The sequence below is a fragment of the Oratosquilla oratoria genome, chromosome 44, assembly GCF_046742065.1.
Source record: "Oratosquilla oratoria isolate Oo_2021 chromosome 44, ASM4674206v1, whole genome shotgun sequence".
In the NCBI taxonomy this organism is placed as follows: Eukaryota; Metazoa; Arthropoda; class Malacostraca; order Stomatopoda; family Squillidae; genus Oratosquilla; species Oratosquilla oratoria.
In genome coordinates this window covers 11,562,239-11,589,087 of record NC_134820.1, presented here as the reverse complement: position 1 = coordinate 11,589,087, position 26,849 = coordinate 11,562,239, and the positions used below count along the sequence as shown (strand labels likewise).

General features: G+C 42.4%; 1 protein-coding gene across 1 annotated transcript in view; it reads right to left on the bottom strand.

Annotated features, from left to right (window-relative positions):
• Window positions 1-2,960: 2,960 nt before the first annotated feature.
• LOC143022398 (uncharacterized) overlaps window positions 2,961-26,849 on the bottom strand; it is a 38,054-nt gene continuing 14,165 nt past the window's right edge. Inside the window, exons 2-6 of the mRNA XM_076180562.1 lie at window positions 23,918-24,362; window positions 22,631-22,965; window positions 18,986-19,512; window positions 16,683-16,806; window positions 2,961-4,279 (exon numbers count right to left, since the gene is read on the bottom strand). Coding sequence (XP_076036677.1) covers window positions 3,839-4,279; window positions 16,683-16,806; window positions 18,986-19,512; window positions 22,631-22,965; window positions 23,918-24,032 — 1,542 coding nt within the window. The 5' untranslated portion in view covers window positions 24,033-24,362 and the 3' untranslated portion in view covers window positions 2,961-3,838. The remainder of the gene's footprint in view (window positions 4,280-16,682; window positions 16,807-18,985; window positions 19,513-22,630; window positions 22,966-23,917; window positions 24,363-26,849) is intronic.

Sequence of the window (26,849 nt, the reverse complement as noted above, 5' to 3'; positions counted from 1 at the left end):
CTCTTACCCCATTTCACATCTGTTCTCCTCTTTGCTCTCCTCATTGAGGAAGTTGGTGACAGAGTTTGAGAGTGTGTGTGAAAGAAGAAAGTTGAAGATAAATGTGGGTAAAAGTAAGGTGATGAGATGTACAAGGGGTGAAAGTGGCAGCAGACTGGAAATGAGCGTTAAAGGAGAGTGACTGGAGGAAGTAGATAGTTTTAGATACTTGAGTGCGAATGTTGCAGGAAAGGGTGGAGCGGAGGTGGAGATAGAATGTAGATTGAGAGAAGCGAGTAAATGCCTTGGTGGATTAAAAAGTTCAATGAGGAATAGACATTTGGGAATGGATACTAAGAGGAGACTGTATGACGGAGTGATTGTGACAACAGCATTGTATGGGGCAGAAACATGGAACATAAGAGGAAGAGAGAAGAAATTTGAATGTGTTTGAGATGAGGTGTCTGAGAAGTATGATGGGGGTTACTAGGCTGGATAGAGTGAGAAGTGAGGAGGAGAACGAGGGTGGTAAGGGAGTTGGGAGATAGGGTGGATGAAAGAGTATTGAGATGGTTTGGACACATGGAAAGAATGAACGAAGAAAGACTAGTAAACGAGGTGTGGAAGGCAAATGTGGAGGAAGCGAACATGAGGGGGAGACCTAGGATGAGATGGGTGAATGGGGTGAAAGGGGCTTTGGGGAAGACGGGAATGTCTGTCGAGGAAGGACGGGATAAGACAGAAGACAGGGGTGAATGGAGAATGGTTGTATATGGATGATGTTGTGATGCATGAGGTGGAATGGGTGGGGGGGATTGGGGGGTGAGGTAGCATGTGTGAGAAAATTTGACGCAGCCGTCTTCTTCTTTTCTGCATGAGGGGACGGAGAGGAGGGGGTCGACGATTTAATGAAGCGGCCTTGCTGTGGATGTGCTGTGCCCTGCGGCACTGCTTCTGACCCAGGGCAGTGGACAAGATGCAGGGATGACCCATCATCCAGGAGGTGCCAAGATAAGAGAGAGGGTAGAGGGTGGAGGGGAGTGGATTGTATTAGGGATGGAATAGGTGGGAATGGTTTTTATGCCTTTGTTTTTTTGACTAACTCCTTTGTAAGGGGGAAAAAGCCTTTGGTATATGTATGTACATACATACATACATACATACATACATACATACATACATACATACATACATACATACATACATACATACATACATACATACATACATATACCAAAGGCTTTTTCCACCTACATGGGGGGTAGCCAAAAAGAAAAAGGCATAGAAACCACTCTCACCCATTCCATTTACTATATATTCCACTCCCCTCCGCCCTCCTCCCTCCCTCCCATCTTGGCACCTCCTGGATGACGGGTCATCCCTGCATCCTGTCCACTGCCCTGGGTCAGAAGCAGTGTTGTAAGACACAGCACACCCACAGCAAGGCCGCTTCATAAATTCGGCGACCCCCCCTCTCCTTCCCCCCATGCAGTAAAGGAGAAGACGGGGAGAAATCTCTTCGGGCTGCGTCAAATTTTTTCTCATACATACTTCCTCACCCCCCATTCCCCACCCAATCCCCCTCATGCATCACAGCATCATCTATACACAACCCTTCTCCATTCATCCCTATATTCTGTCCTCTCCCTTCCTTGTTCCACAGACATTCCTCTCTTCTGTAATGCCCCTTTCACCCCATCCATCCATCTCATCCTAGGACAGCCCTTCATATTCACTCCTTCCACCTCCGCCTTCCACACTTCTTTTACTTATCTTTCTTCACTCATTCTTTCCATGTGTCCAAACCATCCTATTACTCTTTCATCAACCCTATCTCCCAGTTCACTTTCCACCCCTGTTCTCCTCCTCACCTCCTCATTTCTCACTCTATCCAGCCTAGTAACCCCTATCATTCTCAGACATTTCATCTCAAACACATTCAAACTCCTCTCTTCCTCTCTCATGTTCCATGTTTCTGCCCCATACAATGCTGTTGGCACAATCACTCCTTCATATAACCTCCTCTTAGCATCAATTCCCAGATGTCTATTCCTCATTACACTTCTCAATCCACCAAACCATTTACTCGCTTCTCGCATTCTACATGCTACCTCCACCCCCACTCCTCCCTTTCCTGCCACATTCGCACCCAAGTATCTAAAACTATCCACTTCCTCCAGTCTTTCATCTTTAATGCTCACTTCCAGCCTGCTGTTACTCTCTCCCCTTGTTCATCTCATCATTTACTTTTGCCCACATTTATCTTCAGCTTCCTTCTTTCACACACCTTCTCAAACTCTGACACTAACTTCCTCAATCCCTCCTCTGATCCTGCTACAAGCGCAGTGTCGTCAGCAAACAACAACTGACTCACCTCCCACTTTTCTCCATTTTCTTTAATCATCTCCAACCCCTTTCATTCACCTCTCGTACCACCCCATCCATGTAAAGATTGAACAGCCTTTTTTGTACCTTGTATTTTTATATATGTGTATCCAAATGTAAAATGTAGGTTGAAGTGGCGCGAGCAGGCCCTGTCCACGGCGTGCACGCGTGCGTCCACTGTGCTGTGGGAGCTGCGGCGCACAACTGGGCACGAAGGGATCGCTTACAGCCTTCACTTTATGTGGAGATCAAACCATTACTGTTTATTCTAATTCGCGTGGATCAGTCATTTTAGATCTTAATCTCACCATCTCCTCGTCCATACGGTGAAAAAATAACATTCATGTTCTTCAGTAGTCTGTATGCATCAACCATGATTTTGCTGACATGCTTGTCAAGTGACAAGGTATCCTTGGCTAACGCTCCCATATCTTCATTTACTTTTGTGTGCCTGTACGCTCACGAATGTAAATGTACAAAGGTAAGTAAGAATTGACACGGTATATTACCGTTACTTTTGGTGGGTCTTGGACAAGAGCTCCCTGCCGAAGGAGACAGAGTGCTTGATGTTTATCAGGGCGATACAAGACTGTGGGATAATCAAACAGGAATGGCTTTATCGGTGCCTGGGCTAAGTTTAAGACATTTTAATGCTGTTAAATATATTCTACATAGCTGGACATGTCCGTGTGTACACACGCACATGCAAGTACACGCGTGTATGCATATGGGGATAGATGTATGTACTTAAACGTAATACATCTTTTACCTATTCAATATAGATATTTATGCGTGTGTGTACACATGCACACACGTACACACATGCTGGAATGGATGTATATACTTAAAACGTAACACATCTTTGAATCTTAAGAAGTAAGTGAATATTGAATGGTATATGTTCTAAATGCTTCACTGGACTGGCTCAGATAAAAGTCGGTGAGGACTAAGTTACTCCAACAATAAAATAAAAATAAAAATTAAAAGAAAAGAAAAGAAAAAAAAAGAAAAAAAAGAAAAGAAAAGAAAAGAAAAGAAATATGTATATAAGTTTCAAAATTAATTTGTTTGATCCTATCATTATTGCAGCTGTTTGCTTGCTTAGTGTTGCTTTGTCATATCTTCCTATTCTGTGTAACATAAATATAATTTTTTCTAGGGTAATGAGGTTGTTTTTGTTTACATTGAAGTTAGGGGTTTAGTGGTGTGTGGTGTGCAATATGATTCTAGATCAATATATTTTTGGATGATGCCGCTCCCGAAAGAAAAAAAAAAAAAAAAAAAAAAAACGAAAGAAGAAGAAAGCTCCTGATCCTTGGTCTATGGACAGTACTCAACTCAGGCGTGTTGTAGGCAAGGGAGTCATCAGCACCATCCGCGGAAAAAAGCGAAGAGGGGGGTGGGGAGTAATCTTGGTTCCCGCGGGACTCTGACCTACTTACCCTGCCTGCCTGTTTGCCTGCTTGACGGAAACTTATTGCTCCTTCATCAAGGCTCTCATTTTCTCCGGGAGCCCCTTTCGCCAGCCCTGGGTCCAGACCTCCTCGGTTTGTCGGCGCTCTCCTCCTTGACGCATGACCTCTTCAGGGCGCCGCGCCCCGGCTCCGTCCTGACCCTTGTCCTTCTTCCGGCGGCCCTCGCCTCCCTTGCGGCGCCCCTTGGCCTTCCGCGCCAGCTTCCTGATCTTGGCCTTGCTGCGCTTCCTCCACTGGCGTCGTTCCTCCTTCTGACGGCGGCGTTCCTCCCGCTTGCGAGCCTTCTCGGCCCAGGCCTTCCGCTTCTTCTCCATCTTGTTCTTGTTCTTCTTCTCGTTGATGGCCACCTTGATAAGGCGCTTCAGCAGGCGACTCCAGCCCAGCACGAGTCGGGGCACCGGGCCACGGCCTTGCTCCACCTCGTCGGCAAGTTCCTGCAGCTGGGGTAGGGGTGGGGGGAGAAGGAGGAGCTGTTACTGTCACTAGGCAACAAGAGGGGCTGCTTGTTACTATTAATATTACCACTACTACCACTATTAGTATTATTTTCTTCTTTTTTCTTCTTCTTTTCTTAGTATTATTGTTATTATTATCATTATCATTATTATTATTATCATTAATATAATTACTTCTATTATGATTAATATTATCATTATGTTTCATGTTTCTGCCCCATACAGTGCTTTCGGGACAATCACTCGTTCATACAATCTCCTCTTAGCATCCATTCTCAAATGTCTATTTCCAATTACACTTTTTAATCCCCCAAGGCATTTACTTGGTTCTCTCAATCTACAGACGAAATTTTTCCGAGAATGCTTAAGGAGTGTAAATTTGAAATCTGCGACCATTTAAATGAAATATTTAATAAATTGGTAGACACTGGTTTTGTGCCTACTGCTTGGAGGTAGGCAAACGTTGTTCCTGTTTTTAAGAAGGGAGATAAATCATCTATATACAACTACAGGCCAATCAGTTTGACATCGGTTATAGGTAAAATGCTTGAATCAATAATAGTAAATAGACTCAGAGAACACATCAAGAGACATAATTTAATTCGTGACACAGCATGGTTTCTTCAAGGTAAGTCATTTGTGACTAATCATCTATTCTTTTACACTAAAGTATAGAAGGCGTCAGATAACAATAATAATTACGATATTATTTACCTTGACTTTAGCAAAGCGTTCGACAAGGTGCCACACCAGAGACTTCTAAATAAAATCAAAGCCCATGGCATAGGAGGAAAGTTGTTGGAATGGATTAGAGCTTGGATGAGTAACAGAAAACAGCAGGTCATCATAAATGGAGTAAAATCTAGGTGGGGCAATGCTACTAGCGGGGTTCCCCAGGGCTCTGTTTTGGGTCCCTTGTTCATTATGTACATAAACGACTTAGACGATGGGATAAATAGTGATGTTAGTAAGTTTGCGGACGACACTAAAATAGGACGCCTAATTAGGTCAGGAGACGACGAAGAGCTTCTGTAGAATGATCTTAACCAGGCCCATGCAGAGGGGGGGGGGGTGCTGGGGCTGCTCGAGCACCTGCCCCCTTTGCCCTGTGCCCCAAAAATGCCCTTCACAAAAATATATAAGAATGAATGAAAAATTATTTCTCACAGGTTTTTTCCATTTTCTTACTATTCAGAAATCATAATGTGGCAAATGGTGTTGCACAGAGTCTACACACACACACACACACACACACACACACACACACACACACACACACACACACACACACACACACACACACACACACACACACACACACACACACACACACACACACACACACACGCACGCACACACACACACACACACACACAACACACACACACACACACACACACACACACACACACACACACACACACACACACACACACACACACACACACACACACACACACAGGATTGGTAAAGCACTGGCCTCACAAGCCGGAGGACCGGGGTTCGATACACACACCGGGCGGAGACAAGTTGGGTTTGTCTCCTTTCACGTGTAGCCCCTGTTCACCTAGCAGCGAGTAGGTACGGGACGTTAGTCAAGGAGTTGTGACCTTGCATTCCCGGTGTGTGGAGTGTGAGTGGTCTCAGACCTACCCAGAGATCTGCTAATAATGAGCTCTGAGCTCACACACACACACACACACACACACACACACACACACACACACACACACACTCACACACACACACACACACACACACACACACACACACACACACACACACACACACACACACACACACACACACACACACACACACACACACACACACACACACACACACACACACAGACACACACATATACACACACACACGCGCGCGCGCGAATGATACAAAAGAATGAAGTGCCCAATTTCCAGCTCAAAGCACCTGCCCCTTGCAATGTCTGTGCACGTTACTGATCTTAACAAATTGTTCACATGGTCGGTGAAATGGCAAATAAACTTCAACATCTCCAAGTGTAACATGATAAACATAGGGCTACATAACCCTGAAAATAGATACAGCATAGATAATACGCTTTTATAGAAAACTGAGTGCGAGAGAGACTTGCGAGTTCTAGTGAGTCCGGATCTTAAAATCAGGAAACAGTGTATTAGCGCCAGGAATAAAGCTAATAGAGCATTAGATTTCATTGCTAGGACGGTAACGAATAGAAGTGCAGAGGTAATTATCAAGCTCTATCTAGCGATAGTTAGACCCAGGGACTATACGGTACAGTTTTGGTCTCCGTCCTACAGAATGGACATAAATTCACTAGAATCAGTACAGAGAATAATGACCAAAATGATACATGGACTCGGATATTTGCCTTACGAAGAGAGGCTTAGGCACTTTAACTTACACTCTCTGGAAAGACGCAGAGTGCGGGGTGATCTAATAGAGGTGTTCAAGTGGATCAAAGGCTTTTACAAGGGTGATGCAAACAATAGGGCAGGACTTGCAGTATTGGATTTAAACTGGGCAAATTTAGATTTAAGAAGGAAATAGGCAAGAGGTTTACTAATAGGGTGGTCAACGAATGGAATAGACTTAGTAACCATGTAGTGAGCGCTGAAACTATCAGTTGTTTTAAGAAACGGTTAGACAACTTTATGGATGGGGATGACAGGTGGTGATGGATATGGAGCTGCCTTGTGGTCTCTTGCAGTCTCCTTCATTCTTATGTTCTTATGTACATTCTACCTCCATCTCCACTCCTCCCTTTCCCGCCACATGCGCACCCAAGAATCTGAAACCATCCACTTCCAATTTGCTGTCATCCTCTTCCCTTGTACATCTAGTCACCTTACTTTAGTGAAAGTGGCAGTTGCCGACAAGACTGACGAGTTAAACACCATATGAGGACGGAGCCTTTATTTGTACGACGTTTCGCTTATTACAGCTTTTTCAGGTACTTGTTAAATTGTTTACATAGTCGGTGAAATGGCAAATGAACTTCAATATTTCTAAGTGCAGCGTGTTAAACGTAGGGCTACACAAACCCGAAAATAGATACAGCCTTGATAACACGTTTTTAGAAAAATCTGAGTGCGAGAGGAACTTGGGAATTCTGGTGAGTCCGGACCTTAAAACCAGGAAGCAGTGCATTAGCGCCAGAAATAAAGCTAACGGAGCATTAGGTTTCATTGCTAGGACGGTAACGAATAGAAGTGCAGAGGTAATTATTAAACTCTATCTAGCGATAGTTAGACCCATCCTTGACTATGCGGTACAGTTTTGGTCTCCGTCCTATAGAATGGACATAAATTCACTAGAATCAGTACAGAGAAGAATGACCAAAATGATACATGGACTCGGAAATTTGCCTTACGAAGAGAGGCTTAGGCACCTTAACTTACACTCTCTGGAAAGACGCAGAGTGCGGGGTGATCTAATAGAAGTGTTCAAGTGGATCAAAGGCCATAATAAGGGTGATGCAAACAAGGTCATCATAATAAAACAACAGGGCAGGACTCGCAGTAATGGGTATAAACTGGGCAAATTTAGATTTAAGAAGGAAATAGGCAAGAATTGGTTTACTAATAGGGTGGTCAATGAATGGAATAAACTTAGTAACCATGTAGTAAGCGCTGAAACTATCGGTTGTTTTAAAAAACGATTAGACAACTTTATGGATGGGGATGACAGGTGGTGATGGATACGGAGCTGCCTAGTGTAGGTCTTATGGTCTCTTGCAGTCTTCTTTATTCTTATGTTCTTATGAAGTTGTGGGTTTTTATAAGTACATATGGTCCTGGTAGTGAGAAGAGTGTAGAGGAAAGGAAGGCTTTTTGGATGAGTGCATAGAAGGATTAAAAAGAAAAGTCAATGTAGTGGTATTGAAAGACCTTAATGTTAGGGTAGGAAATGATCCAATAGACGGAGTGGTTGGGAATTGTGGAGTTCCATGAAAAAATCGTAATGGAGAGTTGATGGTGGAGATATGTCTCGAAAGAGAGTTGATGATAGCAAATACAGTGTTTAGGAAGAAAGTCAAGCATGAATACACATGGAAGAGGGTGGTGGATGGAAGGGTGGTAGATAGAGCGTTAATGGGCTATATAGTGGTAACCAAGAGTATAGTAGGAAGAGTTAAGGATGTACATGTTCTAAGGGGAAAGAGTGGGGGAATATCAGATCATATTTTGGTGGAAGGTAAGTTGAGAGTGGAGGATAGATGGAGAAAGAGGAAAGGACAAAATGTAGGGAGGTGCTTAGAGTGAACTGCTTAAATGAGAAATAAAAGGAGAAGTACAGGAAGAAGCTGAGAAAGGAGTGGGAGGGAGTGAAGGGTAGAGTAGAACTAGGAGTGGAGGAGGAATGGGGATGGTTCAAGGATGGAATCACAAGGTGTGCAAAGAAGATGTATAGAAAAAGGAGGACAGGAGGAAATAAAAGGAAGGATAGTGAGGAAGCAAAGAGTGTTGTAGAAGAGAAGAAGCGAGTTTTAACAGATTGGTTACAAAATAGGACGAGGGAATCATATGAGAGATACAAAGAAAAGAGAAGAGAAGCCACATATCATATGCTTATGTTTGAATAAAATCTCTACTTATAGAAAATGATGCTAATTTTGTACAACGAGTATCCCTCCTTTATGCTGTTACCTTGAAACTGTCCTTTACCAATTCTTGACTACCTCTTATCCCTTGTGGTAAGGGGGGAGGGGATTCTGCCACTTTGATTCCCATGCGACTCGTAAAAGGCGACAACGTGGAACAGATTGACAGGACTAGGAATTCTGCTCCCTGCATGTTCATTTTACAGGAAGTCAAAGCACAAAAGGTTCTAGGAAAACTCCAGCCAGAACCCTGAAATATGGGTCATTAAATGTTATGGCAAACATGAGAGTAAAATGGAAGAGATCGGCAGAATGTTTGTGAGAAGATAGATATGTTAGCATTAAGTGAAACTAACTTGAGTGGAAGTGGTAATTATGAGTTTGGGAGTGTGGTGGGGAGAGTATCGGGAGTGAGGAGGTGGCAAGGGAAGAAATGAGCACCTCTGATGGTAAGTGATTGGACATGAAAGCCCGTAGTGGAGTAGAGGGAAGTATCTTTAAGGTTAATGTAGGTAAAGTTGAAACTGATGTCGGTTTCTGTGAATGCATATGGACATGGTAGTGAGAAGAGTGAAGAGGAAAGGGATGCTTTTTGTGGTTGTGCTGTGTCACGCCCTCATGTGAATAAAGTATCCTGTTCGTAAATTTAAGGCACGCCTTGCCAGAATTTGATGTGTAATACATGTAATTTGTATTGTATTTCATAGTATATGTTAAATGTTAAACATTGCGCAATATCCGTCTGTTGGGGCGCGCCTCATTACGTGGTGTCAGATGACGCCAAGCTCAGAAACGTAACATAATTTGGCGGGAAAGCTCGTTCTGCCTTCCCATTGGTTCAAGGTGCTTTAAACTACCGCCTTGCTTACGCTTTGTCACCCCAAGAAACGTGAGCTCCTATTCCTGGGTATAAAACCTAAGGCAGAGAGCGGCCCGAGAGAGACACAGAAGGACCTAGAGAAGAGAAGCAGAGATCCAGAACGCGAAAAGAACAAATAAGACAAAAAAAGAAGCAGACGCCCAAGGCCTATCTGAATCTTCGTCGAAAGGATTCCAAATTCGTCGATTACAACACCTCCGCTAAACAAGTCCTTTGGATTACAACGATTGCCCATCTCCAGGCTAATTGCACAGCCTTCGTGTTTTTTTTTTCCGAATTGTTTCGGACATCTCCAGACTGCTGCTGGACTACGTGCGACTCGGCACTCTCTATTGTTTCTCAGTTACAAAACATCACCCAATATTTTACATGTTACCGACTACCAGAAGCTTCACCTACCAAAAGTAGGCTACTACCAGAAGCTTCACCTACCAGAAGGTATCGTGCATAAGCTTCATCTCAAAGTACCCATTTCTTCTGCGACTTCTAGCAACCAGAATCAAGACTCGTCTACACCATAACCAAGACTTCGTTTCTCCCACCTGTTCTTACGTGCTGCATACAACAGCACACCCAGTTACTCTACTTTGCAAATAAAATTCAATGTATATTCCATACAACATTTATTGGTATATTTCATTATTTTGTGTCCATTTATGTTGTACTTTATGTGTTATTTTTATCCTTGTAATGATATTCAATTTAAACGGAGAGTTTAATTATTATGTCTGAACTTTCTGTCACACGTCCGAACTGCGCACGCCCTTAATTTTTTTTCGCCCCGTTTCGCGACAAGCCTGGCCCATAGGTGGGTCGTGACAGAGATCTTAATGCTGGAGTAGGGGGAAGAACCAATAGGTGTAATAGGGACTTTTGTGGTACCAAGGAGGAGATGACAAAGTGTGCAAAGATGTTATGTGAGACGAGGAGGATGAGAGGGAATAGAAGGACGGGTAGTAAATAGTGGGATGAAGAGGTGAAGGCGGTATTAGAAGAGAAAGAAAAAATAGGTCTCGAGAAGCATATGAGATGTGCAAGAGGAGAGGAGAAGCAAAACGTAAGAGGAGGGAGGCAAAGAGAGGAGCAGATGTAAACTGGATGAGGAGTATGACAAAAAATCTAGAAAAGAATAAAAACATGTTTCCGAAGTAAGTGAAGAGAGTAATGGGGATTAGTCAGGGAGAGAGAAGGTAAAAAGTACAGATGGGCAGATGCTAGTGGAAGAGAAGCCGTAAGAGGAAGAGGGGTAGATTATTTTAGAGAGTTGTTAAATGTGGGGGAGGTTAGGGATTGATTGATTGATTGAATGTGGCAGTAGGAAGAGCTAGGAAAATGACTGTGATGTGAAAGAAAAACGACAGGGATATAAGGAGGGTTGAGGTACAAAGAGGACTGAAAATTATGAGAACTGGCAAGTCACTTGAATTGGAATGGTGTCATGCAGAGTGTCTGACAAAGGGAGATACGGTGTAGTTCCCCTTAACAAAGGAAAAGAGGATACATGTGAATATGATAGTTCTAGAGGGATTAATTTGTTGAGTGCAGTTGGAAAAGCATATAGCACGGTTTTAATGGAGAGTATTAGAAGAAGAACACAGGAACTAATTAGTGAGAAACAGTGTGGATTTAGGAAAGCGTAGATAAAATTTTGTGATAAGTTTTTGACAAAAGGTAAGGATATTTTTTGGGGGTCTTTATGTATCTGGAGGAGGCTTATTGCAGGGCAGACAGGAAAGCACTCTGTGAGGTATTGCAGGTGTATGGGATAGGGGGAAAGCTGTTTAGGGCAGTCAAAAACTTTTACGTGAATAGTAGAAATTGTGTTCGAATTGGGAATGGTAAGAGTGAGTGGTCTGAAGTGAGGATGGGGCTGCGCCAGGGTTGTGCTATGTCGCTATGGCAGTTCAGTGTGTACATGGATGAGGTGATACTGGTAGGGGATTGCAGATGATTAGAGAGAGTGGGGGAAAGTGGATGAGGCAGTTGTTTGTTAATGGATCTGCATTTGTAGTTTGATCGAAGGAGGATCTGAGGCATCTAGTGACGGAATATGGGAAACTATGCAATTGGAGAAAGTTGAAAGTAAATGTGGATGAAAGCAAGGTGATGGGATGTAGAAGAGATGAGGGTGGCAGTAAGCTGGAGGTAAATCTTAAGTGAGAATGGTTAGAGAAAGTAGATAGTTTTCAATATTCAGGGTCGCATGTAGTAGGAATTGGAGGAGTAGGGGTGGGGGTAAACTATAGAATGAGGGAAGCAATAAATGTCTTGAAATGAAAAGTGTCACGAGAAATTGGTATCTGGGGATGGATACGAAAGGTAGATTATATGAAGGGATGATTGTGCCTATGACATTGTATGGGACAGATATTTGGAATCTAGGGTGAGCAGAAAAAGAAAATAGACATGTGTGAGACGAAGTGTTTAAGAAGTATGTGGGTGTTACAAGGATAGGTAGAATGAGGAATGAGGTAGTGAGGACGAGAGCGTGGGTGGAAATGGAGTTGGCAGACAGGGGTGATGAAAGAATACTGGGGTGGTTTTTGGCACATGGGCAGAATGAATAAAGATTATTAAGAGTGTGGAAGACAGAGATTGATAGAGTAAACATGAGAGGTAGACCGAGAATGAAATAAATGGATTAAGTAAAGGGACCTTTGAGTGAAAAGAAAATGTTTGTGCAAATCCAAGAGATAGGTGTGAGTGGAGAATGATTCTAATGGAATAAGAATCGACGCGGCCCGAAGGACTTTCTCCTCGTCTTCACCATTCTTGCATGAGGGGACGAGGAATACAAATGAAGCGGTGGGCCCTGCTGTGGATGTGCTGTGTCTTGCTGCACAGTGGGCGGGAGACGGTGATGATCTCTTCATTGACAAGGAGGTAAGATAAGTGGGAAATGGGTGACGGATGGGAGTAGGATGGGTGGGGATGGGTGCATGTTTGGCTGGATACCTCTCTTACAAAGGGAAAGAAGCTCGTTGGTATGTAGATAGAGATAGATCAATGGTATACTGAGATACAGGGAAGAAATCACCGTGCCGATAGTGGGTGCTGATTTTATTTTATATATATATTTTTTTAAAGGGATTTCAACATAAGCAGAAATAATAAATGTTTTTTTCCAATCTCTCTTTACAAGTGAGACCTTTTTATTTTTATTTTTTAGAGGAAGGCGAATTTATCAAATTCTGGGGTACAGAAAATATAAATGTGGAAATGAGGGAAGTGCTCAGTATTTTGGGATCTTAAACTAAATACTTAGATAATGCAGGGAACAAGTGACAGACAAGATTCACATTCTTGTTATATGTTAATTAAAAGAAGTAATAGTGCCTCAGGCTTCAAAAATGGCTAATTTGATACAAATTCACAAAAGTTGTAGTAAAGAGACACCACTAAACTTGACGAGCACAGTAGTGAAATTATATGAAAGAAGTGTGAAAGATCAATGGATCAAATATCTTGTAAGATGAACATTCTGACAGACATTCAGTTTGACTTCAGATCTGGATGATCATGTGTGTTCAACTTCTAAGCTTTAACACGATTATGATGATTGATGTGCTGAAAGAGAGGGAAGGAGGAGTAGCTGAATTGTGTGTACCTCGATCTAGATAAGGCTTTTAATAAAGTACCTGCCACTCGTCCTGGGTGAAACTGGAGTATATTGGAGGACTAATAGACAAACTGGTCTAATAGGTGAAAGAATATTTGAGAAGAAGGTACATGTGGACAGTACTAAAGGATATGATGTTAAGATGGAGAGCGGTGACCAAAGGAGTTCCATAAGATTCCGTGCTAGCACCGATATAATGCTTATTATCTATGCTAATGGCATGATGGAAAGTCCAAGTTACGTTAACATGTTTGTAGATGATGCAAAAATCATGAGAAGAGTGAGAAACGAGGACTATAGGCCTTTGAAAAATATCTTGACACCATATTCGTTTGGAACCAATAATGGATAATAAATAACAAAACAGTATAGTCTTGGAAATAGTCAATAGCTTTTAAAAACCATATCTGAGCTATTCCTTAGGAAGCAAACCCATTGCAAAAGTAAAATCGGAGAAAGATTTGGGAGTAATGATAAAAGAGAATCTAACACCTGACAAACATATCATCAGGATTGTGGAAGGGACATATGGACTGTTGTAGAAGACTAAATTACATTTTTACTATATGAATGAAGAAATTATGAGAGAGAAAAAAATATAGAAACCTTGATCCGTCCAAGACTAGAATATGCGTCAGTGGTATGGTCCCCACACAGAGTGAAGGATATAAGCAAGATCGAGAGAATACAAAGGGTAGCAACCAATCCGGTTCCCAGCCTTGCAGATATACCACATGAGGAAAGACATTGTGTATGTCAATATTGAAAATTCGAATAGAGAGTAATATGATTACTGTATTCAGGTCGCCAAAGTGGATAGACTACATTGGAAGAGAAGATCTCTTGGTTAGGGACCATGTAGTAAGCGCTGAAACTATCAGTTGTTTTAAAAAAGATTAGACAACTTTATGGATGGGATGACAGGTGGTGATGGATACGGAGCTGTCTAGTGTAGGCCTTATGGTCTCTTGCAGTCTCCTTCATTCTTATGTTCTTATGTTATGAGGGCTTGAAGAGGCTACAGGAACAAAATGAGAAAAACAAAAGTGCTTATAGGATGTACATACATATACTATAGGATATAGGATATAAGATATAGGATGTGAAGAAATATAATTTTCCATACAGATCCATAAATACTTGGAATAACTTAGGTGATATAACCTAAGTAGGAACAATATATGATTTCAAATCTAAGTATGGTAACTGAAAAATAAGGAAATAGCTAAAATTGGAACCATACATGAATCTGAGGCTAGGGGTGACAAGTTGGAGAGTAAGAGACGGGACCCTACGAATATTGCTCTTTTCTAATATACTGCAATTAGATAATATAATTAGGTAAGCACACGTGCGTACACACACACACACACACACACACACACACACACACACACACACACACACACACACACACACACACACACACACACACACACACACACACACACACACACACACACACACACACACACACACACACACACACACACACACACACACACACACACACACACACACACACACACACACACAGTTGGCAGTTGGAAAGACCGGACGTACTACCCAGCTCAAGAAATCGCAGAAAACTCCTTAGTTACGAAAGAAGAATCTAGGTTCTCGGTCTATAGGAAGTAAATTTAATATCTGATATAAATCTAACGTTTAATTTGAAATTGAAATTTAATTTCTGATATCAAAATAGTGAAAAACAATACAACAAAACTATTAATTTGGAAACTAAGTGAAATAATAAACTGGAATATTGGATTGTGTTTTGACACCAAACAGAAAGAAAATAGTGATTGCGGATGATTTGTAAATGAACTAGGTAATTTGCATAAATCAAAGACAAGTATGGCAACCATAAACGGCATCTTAAACAGAGTGGCTGAATATATGATTCAAACCAGAAACAGAATGACAACATTCAGAAAGCAAGTAATTAACCCAGTAATTAAAGTAGATGCTTAGGAAGAAAGTAAATTGCGTGAGATGATGTTTTCAAAGAAATCGTATAAAAGACAATTCGAACAGTTCAAACGATGATTATAACAGCTTAATTGAAGGTTAGATGAAGTTAGGAGACAGTATGAAACAGAGGAATGAAAAGGCAAGGGAAACGAAAGAAGGATGAGAGAGATCAAACAAGGACAGAAAGAATAAGTTACAAGAAGAGAAACAAGTTCAGGTTAGAAGAAAAATATGGAAGATGTGGAGAAAGAGGTGATGAGGGCCCTTCAGTATAACGAAACGTTAATAAGAGAAATAGAGAAGAGAAAATGTACTATAGTGTTGGGATAGAGAGGACACTTACTGGTAAGAAAATGAAAATAAATCAAAGAAATTCAGAGAGCAGATCACGCAAGGAATAATGGATAATAACATACATGGAAAAATAGAAGCATTCAAGTTAGGAAGATATGAAGGAGGTACAAGTGAGAGCAAAATTCAAGTCGCAAAAAACGGTGAATGAATTTATGAATAAGGCATGGATTCTTGTAAGTATAGACAAATTCAAGAATATCTGGGTATGGAAAAATGCAATAGAGGGATAAAGAGAGAAAGGAAAATTATTAGGAGTAAAAATAGATAGATAGTTAAGATAAATAATAAGAATGATAAGAATGATAACAGAAAACAGATTCTTATCGGAGAGTCCTAACAACCGGACATGGCAAAGGAAACTAATTAATTAAATGTACTTGAAATAGATTCGAGATCTATTTCGAATCTATTTCAAGATGAGAGGGAGGGTGGAAGGGTTTTGGAGTGTATTCAGGGATGGAATGGGCGGGAATGATTTTATGCCTTTTCCTTTTTGGCTACCTCCCTTGTAAGAGGGAAAAAGCCTTGGTATATGTATGTATGTACTTGAAATAAACTATACAAGTACACACACATATACACACACATACACTGTAATACTTGCATGTGTATCTATACAAAAACGTACTCCATACTCTGTCCATAAAACATTCATTGTATGGCCTACTCTTGGACTTGTATGCCCAATCTCGCTCCTCCCTCTTCTCTCTTCTCATATATCTCCTCCGTCACGTTTCTCTCTTTCTCTCTTTCTCAACATTTCAGCCGTTACCTGCTCTGCGAGGTTATTACCCATTGAATTCCTTTATCGGAGGAGTCGAACCGCCTGCGCCTTAGTTTTTTCGGCTACCATCCTTTATACATCACATTGAAATTGATCAACATACTTAAACCTTATGTAATGGAGTTGAGGTATGCTTAGGTTAAATGGTCGTGGGAGAGGAGTACGCCCTACCTTGTTCTGGAGCTGCACGTGGACCCACTCCGGAGGTCGCTGACGCGGCGTGAGTTGTAGGACGCAGCCCGCCATGTCCACCTCGGTCCGGAGACCCTGAACCAACACACTACCGCGACCAGATCTGAAAGACGAAGACAGTGATATCCAAAGACAATAAACAAGACACGTGCGCTCGCGCGCACACATTAGAAACAAGAAACGAAAGGAGTGTCTCAAGGATCGGTACTGGCGCCAGTTATGTTTATGGTACAGGGCATGTATGTCATGGAAAAAAAAAAATATATATATATATATATATATATATATCTTAGTCTAGGTCAGTGGTTCTCAACCTGTATCAAGTCATAGACCCCCCCAGAAAACACACTCACACACACACACACACACACACACACACACACACACACACACACACACACACACACACACACACACACACACACACACACACACACATATGTATATATATATATATATATATATATATATATATATGTATATATATATATATATATATATATATATATATATATCACATAATTTCCGTCAGTTGTCCCCGGGCTCGAACCCAGGACTTGTACGTTAGCAAGTCTATGGTTCTACCAACCACGCTATCGAGGCTATAAAACCCTTCAACCTCGGGGTTAATCTACACCCGTAGGATTTGAGTCGACTGCTAACTGCCAACGACGAAAGTCCATCAAGGATACGTTTCTGCTTCACCACTACCTAAAGGTCGGCTTGGTTCTTCGTGAAATTGATATTAGGACGGCAGTTAGCAGTCGACTCAAATCATGCGGGTGTAGATTAACCCCGCGGTTGAAGGATTTTATAGCCTCGATAGCGTGGTTGGTAGAAACATAGACTTGCTAACGTACAAGTCCTGGGTTCGAGACTGGGGACAACTGTCGGAAATTATGTGATTGACATAGTTGTCATTGGCGAATATATATATATATATATATATATATATATATATATATATATATATATATATATATATATATATATATATATATATGCTGGTACATTGTGACAAGTTGATGAAGGTGGAAAAAGAAGTCACTGGTCTAGTTCTGAGTTTATATATATATATATTTATGATCAGAGATCACTAGGAGTCCATGGCCCACTAGTTGAGAACCACTGGCCTAAGTAAGTAAATAAAAATGTCTGGTGTCAGCAGCCACAACAGAAAGTTGATATGTTCCGGCCTGGGTATTTGAGCCTTTAAAGGTTAACATGCTTGCAGACGATGGAAGGGTGCAAAAACAATATGGGGTTGATGACAAGAGCTGAAACAGTAAATGGGATTAGATAGCACACAATAAGGTTGAGCAGGAGGAAACTCAGTATAGAGCAATATGACCCGATATTTCACGATAACTTACCATGTGCCCCTACCTTAATGTGGTGATGGTAGTGTGAACGTATCTGCTTAGAATCTAGTAAATCTACCTCAATATATATATATATATATATATATATATATATATATATACATATATATATATATGTATATGTATATATATATATATATATATATATATATATATATATATATATATATATGCTGGTACATTGATGAAGGTGGAAAAAGAAGTGACGGGTCTAGTTCCGAGTTTCTGAGTTTATTCCTGACCGGTTTCGTTCTATGCTTCTTCAGAAGAGCTCGGAACTAGACCCGTGACTTCTTTTTCCACCTTCATCATATATATATATATATATATATATATATATATATATATATATATATATATATATATATATATATATATATATATATATATGGTTTGGCCATAGAACCACTTGAAAGGTGATGTACACCCTAAACCTTTGAAGTAAAAATTAAGCTGCATGTGTTGAAACTAGGGCTAAAGAGGAGATGGACGATAAGAAACTTCCTATAAAGCTCATTTATAGAGTACACATGCACTTAGACACACACAAAACACTTATGTACACAAACACACTAACTTGCATTCACTGTCACTTGCATAATACTGTTCGGTGTGGTTTGATTTTAGTGATAATTACACGCATTCAGTGACACATTTAGAGCCACTTGCTTGCATTCAGGTCAACTTCTGTGAAGTCAGTGCCACGTATTTGCTCTCTGTATCACCTACTCGCATTTGACGCCACAGGTACACGCTTCCTCTTACCTGCATTCATTATCTCTTACTTGCATTCCTTACTACACACATGTATCATGCCACTCATATTCAGTGCCACTGAATTGCACTCATGCCATTTTCTCTCAATCAGTGTCCTTTCTTCTTGCATTCCTTGTCACCTACTTGCGTTTTGCATTCCGCCACGGGTTGGTGGGCTGCACTTCGGGGAAGGTCAAATTAAAGTACGACGTGAGTGTGAGGGATGGGGTGCGGAGTTCCAGGTCACCCCGTTCCGTGAAGGCCAAGTATCCGCCTGCGTTGCCCCGGACAGTGTACACCGCCTCCGCTCGAACCGGCGCAAGGTTGACTTCGACAAACCCCTCCAACCGGAGTGTCTCGTCGCTGTCAGTGCTGGTGGCGGCCGGATAGTCACCGTAGTAGTAGTCGTAGCCACCATAATAGTCGTAGTTCTTGGGGAACTTGTCGTCCATGTCGCCGTAGGCCAACAGGAAGCTGGTGCGTTCATCATAATCCTGATCAGTGTCTACTCCCATGGGGTTGTCTTCGACTGCGAAATGGTCGTCCTCGGTGATCTCGAGGTCCATCTCCTCATCTGTCTCCTCGTAATCGGGTGGAGAGTTGTGGCCGAGGCGCATAGCGTAGAGGGCCAACTCGTCGTAGTCGATTCCAGACGGTGTTGTAAGCCCCACCTATAATGATATGGTCCCATCAGCGACCCAAGTGTGGAAAGGGGGAGGGACCAGGATAATCAATGTTCCCACACATTATCAGAGGCCAAAGATGTTTCATAAATATTACTTGAGCTCAAATTATGGTTTTGATATTAAAATCTAAAGACGGCTTCAAGGATTGATTTCGTGGGCTTTAATATCATAAAGTTTTGGTATCACCCTCCTTAAATGATATGTGCATTCCTCGAAGGACTTCGTTAGATTGTTTTTGAGGTCTTGTCTCGTAACACTTCTCAAATAAGATTGCCTCAGTCTTTTTCTCCAAGAACCTGTCTCCCTTCATTATTGAAAGTTTATCTGATGCATCCATAATTATGATGTTTGTCAAGATTTCCTGTCCTCCCATGTATATGGGGTGAGATAGCCCAATTATACACCCACATCCACACCCACCCATCCACAAAAAAAAAAAAAAAAAAAAAAAAAAAATTACAAAACACTCGCCCATACCACCTACCTCAGTATCTCAGGGATGAAGGATCGCCCTGTCCTCCGCCATACTGCATAGATTAAATGCAGCGATGTACTGTAGAGTTTCTCCACAGTGGGGTCCGACAATCAAACCTCGTTTACCCTCGTCTCTTCACCATACCCCTCCCTTTCCTTATGGACTCAACTACGGAATAGATCTGTTGATCCATTTATAATCGCCCTCCATATTATCCTATCTGATGCACTCTCGCTCTACTGATATAACGCCCTAACATCTAAAATTTGAACTTGTCCGTGAAGTAAACATTTCTATAGTCCCAACGACGCCATGGAAGTATCGAAATTTGTATATGACTGAGGCGAGAGTTCGATCCCGTTTTAAATAAGTTGTATTAGAATCTTTGGCAAATTCATTATCACATCTTCTTTTCGATTTTTTTTTGTCTTCTTGTTCTCAGTAGAGAAGAAAAGGTAAAAGGTGCAGATGAAGAGATGATAATGGAAGAGAAGGCAGTGAGGGGAAGATGGGCAGAATATTTTAGGGAGTTGCTAAATGTGGAGGATAGGGAGGGAAAGATAGTTGCAGTGGGAAATGCGAAGAAAATGACCGTGATGAGTGAGGAAAATGGAGGAGAAACAAGGAAGGATGAAGTGAAGGCAGTTGTTAAGATGATGAAAGCATGTAAGGCACCTGGTCTGGATGGATGCCATGCAGAATGTCTAAAAAAAGGAGGTACAATGATGGTGGAGTGGCTGGAGAGGTTATTTAATGTTTGCTGGAGAGAGGGTAGAGTACCGGAAGATTGGAGGAGTGTCTGTATAGTTCCACTTTACAAGGAAAAAGGGGACAAGTGTGAGTGTAGTAGTTTCAGAGGGATTAGCTTGTTGAGTGTAGTTGGGATGGTTTGTGGGAGGATCTTGATTGAGAGGATTAGGAGAGGAAGAGAGGGAGTAATTGGTGAGGAACAGTGTGGATTTAGGACAGGTAGGGGTTGTGTAGATCAGATTTTTGTGGTAAGACAGATATGTGAGAAAGCTATAGGAAAGGGGAAGGATGTGTTTTTGGGCTTTTATGGATGTGGAAAAGGCTCAGGATAGGGTTGACAGGAGAGTACTGTGGGAGGTTTTGCAGATATACGGGATAGGAGGAAAGCTTCTAAGAGCTGTCAAGAGTTTTTACGAGAGTAGTAGAGCATGTGTCAGGATTAGAAATGGAGAGAGTGAGTGGTTCGAGGTAAAGGAGGGACTTCGTCAAGGATGCGTTATGTCTCTCTGGCTGTTCAACTTATACATGGATGGGATGGTGCGAGAGGTAAATGCAAGGGTAATGGATCGGGATTGGAGATGATTAAAGAAAATGGAGAAAAGTGGGAGGTGAGCCAGCTGTTGTTTGCGGACGACACTGCGCTTGTGGCAGGATTGGAAGATGGATTGAAGAAGTTAGTGACAGAGTTTAGGAGAGTGTGTGAAAGAAGAAAGTTGAAGATTTAATGTGGGTAAAATTAAGGTGATGAGATGTACAAAGGGTGAAAGTGGCAGCAGACTGGAAGTAAGCATTAAGGGAGAGCGACTGGAGGAAGTGGATAGTTTTAGATACTTGGGTGCAAATGTGGCAGGAAAAAGCGGAGTGGAGGTGGAGGTAGAATGTAGATTGAGAGAAGCGAGTAAATGCCTTGGTGGATTAAAAAGGTTAATGAGGAATAGACATTTGGGAATTGATGCTAAGAGGAGACTGTATGAAGGAGTGGTTATGCCAACAGTACTGTATGGGGCAGAAACATGGAACAGAAGAGAGGAAGAGAGAAGGAGTTTGAATGTGTTTGAGATGAGGTGTCTGAGAAGTATGATGGGGGTTACTAGGCTAGATAGAGTGAGAAAGGAGGAGGTGAGGAGGAGAACAGGGGTGGAAAGGGGGTTGGGAGATAGGGTTGATGAAAGAGTATTAGGATGGTTTGGACACATGGAAAGAATGAGTGAAGAAAGACTAGTAGAAGAGGTATGGAAGGCAGATGTGGAGGGAGTGAACATGAGGGGTAGACCTAGGATGAGATGGATGGATGGGGTGAAGGGGGCTTTGGGGAAGAGGGGAATGTCTGTTGAGGAAGGACGGGAGAGGACAGAAGACAGGGGTGAATGGATATGGGTTGTATATGGATGATGATGTGATGCATGAGGTGGAATGGGTGGGGGGATGGGGGGTGAGGTAGTATGTATGAGCAAAATTTGACGCATCCCGAAGGGATTTCTCCCCGTTTTCTCCTTTTATGCATGGGGGGACGGAGAGGGGGGTCGCCGATTTAATGAAGCGGCCTTGCTGTGGATGTGCTGTGTCTTGCGACACTGCCTCTGACCCGGGGTAGTGGACAAGATGCAGGGATGACCCATCATCCAGGAGGTGCTGAGATGAGAGGGAGGGTGGAGGGGTTTGGAGTGTATACAGGGATGGAATGGGTGGGAATGATTTTATGCCTTTTTCTTTTTGGCTATCTCCCTTGAATGGGGGAAAAAGCCTTTGGTATATGTATGTATGTTGTTCGTTTGGCATTGAATAATAAGAGAATGTATGTAATATTTCAAAACAAATTTCATTTGAGAATTTCTCTTGCCTACCTACAGCATATTCATGTACACATTTATATCTTACCCGTTTGACGACGAGCGTTCGGACGCCGTGGAGGCTTATGTTCCTCAGCTTCAGCTTAAGAGTGAGCATGTCACCCTCGTGCACATACTTGAGCATGGACCGTCCAGACCCTGTGATTGAACCGTCACTAACACTCGACTTCGCCTTTACTGAGGACGTGGGTGAGGGTGACGACGAGGAAGGGGACGAGACGGTGGGATAGGAGGTCGGGGACGACGTCGAAGTGAACGGGTCGAGGGTGAAATGGATACCGAATTGAGGTTGTGGGTGGTGGGACTCGTGGGCTAGTTCCTCCAAGTGATGCTTCAGCGATACCCGAAGCTCCTCCACCACATCTGGCAAAGGAAAAGGAGTTTGCATTGTAGCCGATATTTCAACCCTGAGAGTAGAAACTAGTACGCTTTATTGTACGCCTTACTGGGAAAAAGTTAGTGACACTAAAGAGACATTTTTAACCTTGAGAGTGAAATTACTACGGATCACTGCACATCTTCTTGGAAAAAGATTGAGAACCTTGACTATAGAAACTAATACCCTTGACTCTACTACCTCCCTTAATAGCTCAGAGAAAGTGGTTCTTAACCGTGTACATAGAGACATATCCTCTTGAAGGATATATAATACAGCTTCAAAGAAGGGTTGGGATGGGAACGATAGGATTGAGATTGACGCCAATGAAAAATTAGAGGTATCAGTAAATCATAAATAACGGTAAAATTACACCTGAATGAAAGATAGAGTTGAATACACTGTATATATAGATAAAATCGCATAGAATTAGTCCTCACTGACGAGGAAAGGTTGCCAACTTTGAGAAAGGATCAGCGTTAGTAAGAATCAGGGTTGGCTGAATTAAGGACAGACCAATAGTGCATGCTGGCAATGCTTCAGAAATGTTGGCAAGCTCAAGAATATTTTTGGACGTTCAGCTTCCGTGAGCGAGGGTGGCAACATTGAAGAAGAATGGGTGTTACAATGCGTATGTACATAAGTGAAAGTTTAGCAGAATTAGTTTGGGACTAGATTCATTGACAAAAGGTTAATAAATATGAAAAGAAAGGGGTCTTCAAGATTTGGCAACAGTAAAAGAAGCTGGTGAAATTAACGAAGGATTGAGATTACTTTTTATAAAGACTGGAAACCATTAAGATAACTTTCGATGCCACATAAAAAGGCACCTGATTAATGGTAATTTATCAAGGAATTGAAAAAGGGTCGATGCTCAATAGTAGGGTCGGGAGTACCTACTGGTGGAAGATTCCTAGAACTAATAACATGTCGACTCACTGTATTCATATATCTGTTCCGTAGACGTCGCGGAGACTATGATGGCAGAGGCGGCCAGGAGAGTTCCCGCTGCTGCTGCGATCCATCTCCCACGCGTCACTTTGCCGCTTCCCATGCTGGTTGGCGCTGCTGCAAGCAAGGAAGCTCTTGCTGTTACTACTGCTTTTTCCACCGCCCCGCCTCACACCCAGCTACGAGCATCGACTTCCTCCCAGCCACAGGTCCCGTCCCAGTGTCGCATAATCCGACGAGACCCTCCCTAGTAGATGGTCTGGCCGCACGGGATTAGGGTCACGCAGGGACGAGGTGGTCCAGGAGCTAAAGTTGATGGAGTTCGGAGGAAGTGAGGAGTTTCAGGGAACTGAGTGCGTATCGCGTTCGTGTCTCACGACCGCAGGACAGGGATTCCAGACCACTTCCCCACCTTGTGGCTGCATCTGTTAACCTGTGGGAGGGATGGGCGAGATGATGAAGGTGGGTTTAGAGCAGTGGTTCTTAACCTTTTTTGGCTGCGACCAAAAATACTGTCCAGATCGACCATGGCGACCCTTATCTTCACAGACACTTAGAAGGCAAGAGTAGATGTTGGTAGTTCTTTTCACCTCAATTAAATCGTCTATGTCTCAATGTTTTGCATAACATTAGATAATAATGATCAGGATTAATACCTTGATAATATTTTGAATAGGAATATTGGGAAAATAATAAGACCACAAATCCTTGGTGACCCATTCAAATGGCTTGGCGATCCAACTTGGGTGTAGAGGGTGTTTGAACCAACTATGGTAACTGAAATGGAACGTGTGAGCTTTGATGACACCCTGAAATCCGTAGGGTCATGATCTTTTAGCCTAGTTTTGATTGCACTCGAGTTTTTTTTAGTTTTTTTTTCTAAAGATCAATGAAAAGGGTCTCATTGACTTTGATGATAACAAAATCGTAGCATTGACAAGAAACTATTAGAAAGGTCAAAATAGAGGCATGACGATCACGTTTGCTTATAGGTCGGGGTGATGAATGAATTGAGGCTCACATTTCACATAATCTCGATTTTTATCGGGATATTGGTACTAGTCGCTAGTTGACTTCAAACAATTACCGAGATATTGCAACAAGTGGTGAACGATTCCTAATCCATATTCACTTCTATCTGGTATCTCCTTGGAGATATACCTTGATAGGACCCTCGTAATGATTTCTCAAAAGGAGTGAAAAATGTACCTGTTGTCAGTTTCGCTAGTCTTGCTAACACTGTAAATTGGATTAGTTTCTCCACGTATCACTGATGGCATAAGCGCTAACTACAGTGGATATTGCGTCAATTACTGATTAATTAATTTCTTGGCGTGGGGTATTGTGGGAGTGTTACTTCCATCCTAGCTGGGGCTTACTGTGGTTGACCTTACTGTGGAATTAGCGACCATCTCCCTAGGGACGTTCATTGTTCGAAGTGACCCACCTATTCGACCTTTTCGGTAACTCCCTTCACTTCAACGACAATAGATTCTCTGCATCTCAGGTCAAACCCTCTACTTTGGACAATGGCCTCCCTGCATCTCTGGTCAGCCACCTGTGCACTCGGCCGGCGCCTGAACCGACGCGACTCAGCCTTCGAATTTTCCTTATAACTCAAATGGCAACAGCCTACTAATTTCATGTTTGGCAACCTTTGTAAAAATGTATATATTATGTTTCTGGCAGCCCTCCGAATTTTGATCGGAGCTTGCAGTGTATATTGTAGACAGAACTAAACCTGGCACATTAAAGTCAACAACTCCTCCCGAGTTTACTTCACTACGAATCCCCAATGTAGTAAACATACAACCTACGTTCTGGTGGCCAGCGGTGGAACTACGAAACTTCCAACCTACATTCTGGTGGCCAGCAGAGGGATACGAATTTACGCTACTTTCTACAACGGTGGACATCAAAGCAGCAGTCAAAACTAATTCCTTCGAAGTACCTTCCATATTTCCACTTACGAGTCAAAAGCACCGATGCTCTTCGCTGTTTCGCCCACCCTCAACGCAATTACGAAACAAAGCCCTACTTCTACTCTGATCCCTCTTAGCTGCATTCTCCACCATCCGCGACGCCCCGCCGCCTCCACCACGTCAACATAGAGATGCATTCTCCAGCATCTACGGGGAAATCTCCACCAGAGGGCTTTCTCTACCATACACGATGTCCGCCGCCTCCACCACGACAACACAGAGACGTTGGACTACCCTTCCCCACCATTGCACGAGTCGGACCATCTCCCCCCTCCTCCAACATCGCATCACACTCCGCACGATCATCTCTACGCGCCAACGATCGTCGCGGCATCTACGAACCAACGCTCCACCACTCACCACATCTAAGCTACGCAAAAATCTTCACTTTCATTTTCCTTTCTCTTATATTCCTATACACCTTGATTACATATTTTCTAACCCACTTCCCACGACCATTTACTAATTGTTTCCTCTGTTTCCAGTAGTGCATCCTTCTATCTTCTCGCCCCACTGCAGCACCGTGACTGGCTAACACTCCAACATCACATTAGGTTAGTAGATATTTTTCCGTTCTCAGTGGCACCTAGGAACAACACGGTCTCCACACATATTTTATTCAATACATGAATGTTTCCAAAACCCTCTCTCACTCGACAAACCGACCCTATACACGAAGCCAAACTACATTTCCACCAACCATGTCCCCACCTTTTACTTCCAATTCTTCAGACAATGCAACTCCTACTGACAATACCATGACATCATAAAACCTTATCACAGTCACTAAGAACGAGACAACATAACCACTCTTCAACGGCAGGAAAATTCCTGTACACGCTTTCCTCACTGAGGTTTACTCAGAAATATTACGTAAGAATGTCACAGATGACAAAACAAAGATATTCATCTTCACATCCAAAACTGACAAGAATGAC